Source organism: Boleophthalmus pectinirostris, unplaced genomic scaffold (genome assembly GCF_026225935.1).
Source record: "Boleophthalmus pectinirostris isolate CB_2022bp ecotype Guang Dong unplaced genomic scaffold, ASM2622593v1 HiC_scaffold_13, whole genome shotgun sequence".
NCBI classification, from domain to species: domain Eukaryota; kingdom Metazoa; phylum Chordata; class Actinopteri; order Gobiiformes; family Gobiidae; genus Boleophthalmus; species Boleophthalmus pectinirostris.
The window spans coordinates 1,050,611-1,052,405 of record NW_026571036.1 but is presented as its reverse complement, the minus strand read 5'-3'; the positions used below and the strand labels follow the sequence as shown (position 1 = coordinate 1,052,405).

General features: G+C 56.8%; 1 protein-coding gene across 1 annotated transcript in view; it reads left to right on the top strand.

Moving 5' to 3' along the window:
- LOC129407617 (serine/threonine-protein kinase MRCK beta-like) overlaps positions 1 to 634 on the top strand; it is a 10,550-nt gene extending 9,916 nt beyond the window's left edge. The window contains exon 6 of the mRNA XM_055149168.1: positions 400 to 634. Within this exon, the coding sequence (XP_055005143.1) occupies positions 400 to 552 (153 nt within the window). The 3' untranslated portion in view covers positions 553 to 634. The remainder of the gene's footprint in view (positions 1 to 399) is intronic.
- Positions 635 to 1,795: the final 1,161 nt, after the last annotated feature.

Below are 1,795 nucleotides of genomic sequence, written 5' to 3'. Positions count from 1 at the left end.
CTCTCTCTCTCTCTCTCTCTCTCCTTCCTCTGTCCTCCTCTCTCTCTCTCCTCTCCTCTCTCTCTCTCTCCTCTCTCTCTCTCTCTCTCTCTCTCTCTCTCTCTCTCTCTCTCTCTCTCTCTCTCTCTCCTCTCTCTCTCTCTCTCTCTCTCTCTCTCTCTCCTCTCTCTCTCTCTCTCTCTCTCTCTCTCCTCTCTCCTCTCCTCCTCCTCTCTCTCTCTCCTCTCTCTCTCTCTCTCTCTCTCCTCTCTCTCTCTCTCTCTCCTCTCTCTCTCTCTCTCTCTCTCTCCTCTCCTCTCCTCTCTCTCTCTCTCTCTCTCTCTCTCTCTCTCTCTCTCTCTCTCTCTCTCTCTCTCTCTCTCTCTCCTCCTCCTCTCTCTCTCTCCTCCTCTTCTTCAGTACCTGGTGATGGATTACTACGTGGGTGGAGATCTTCTGACTCTTCTGTCCAAGTTTGAAGATCGTCTTCCAGAGGAAATGGCAAAGTTCTACGTGGCCGAGATGGTCCTGGCCGTGCACTCCATCCACCGGCAGGGCTACGTGCACAGGTGAGCACCTGACACCACCTGACCCCGCCCCCGAGACACCTGATCCCGCCCCCAACACATCAAACCCCGCCCCAACAGCACCTAACCTCACCTAACCCCGCCCCCAGAGCCTCACTCCATCCACCAGCAGGGCTACGTGCACAGGTGAATAGGCCCCGCCCCCTCATCTCATCTTCACCCCGCCCCTGGACCTCTGACCTCTGACCCGACTCGCTCTGACTGTCGTCTCACCTGTCTCAAGGTCTCACTGGTCTCAGTCCTGGTCTCAGGTCTGTTTGGTCTCACTGGTCTCAGTCTCAGTCCTGGTCTCATCATCAGGTCTCAGGTCCTGGTCTCAGTCCTGGTCTGGTCTCAGTCTTCCTGGTCTGTGGTCTCAGTCCTGGTCTCAGTCCTGGTCTCAGTCCTGGTCTCAGGTCTGGTCTCAGTGGTCTCAGTCTGGTCTCAGGTCTGTCTCAGTCCTGGTCCTGGTCTCAGTCCTGGTCTCAGGTCTCAGTCCTGGTCTCAGTCCTGGTCTCAGTCCTGGTCTCAGTCCTGGTCTCAGTCCTGGTCTCTGGTCTCAGTCCTGGTCTCAGTCCTGGTCTCTGGTCTCAGGTCTCAGTCCTGGTCTCAGTCCTGGTCTCAGTCCTGGTCTCAGTCTGGTCTCATGGTCTCTGGTCTCAGTCTGGTCTCAGTCTGGTCTGTCTGGTCTCTGGTCTCAGTCTGGTCTCAGTCCTGGTCTCAGGTCTCAGTCCTGGTCTCAGTCCTGGTCTCTGGTCTCAGTCCTGGTCTGGTCTTGGTCTCAGTCTGGTCTCAGTCCTGGTCTCAGTCTGGTCTGGTCTCAGTCCTGGTCTCAGTCCCTGTGGTCTCAGTCCTGGTCTGGTCTCAGTCTGGTCTCAGTCCTGGTCTCAGTCCTGGTCTGTGGTCTCAGTCCTGGTCTGTCGTCTCAGTCCTGGTCTCTGGTCTCAGTCCTGGTCTGGTCTCAGTCCTGGTCTCAGTCCTGGTCTGGTCTCAGTCCTGGTCTCAGTCCTGGTCTCTGGTCTCAGTCCTGGTCTCAGGTCTCAGTCCTGGTCTCTGGTCTCAGTCCTGGTCTCAGTCTGGTCTGGTCTCAGTCCTGGTCTCTGGTCTCAGTCCTGGTCTCTGGTCTCAGTCCTGGTCTCAGTCCTGGTCTGTGGTCTCAGTCCTGGTCTGGTCTCAGTCCTGGTCTGTGGTCTCAGTCCTGGTCTCTGGTCTCAGTCCTGGTCTGTGGTCTGTGTTGTGTCTCAGGTCCA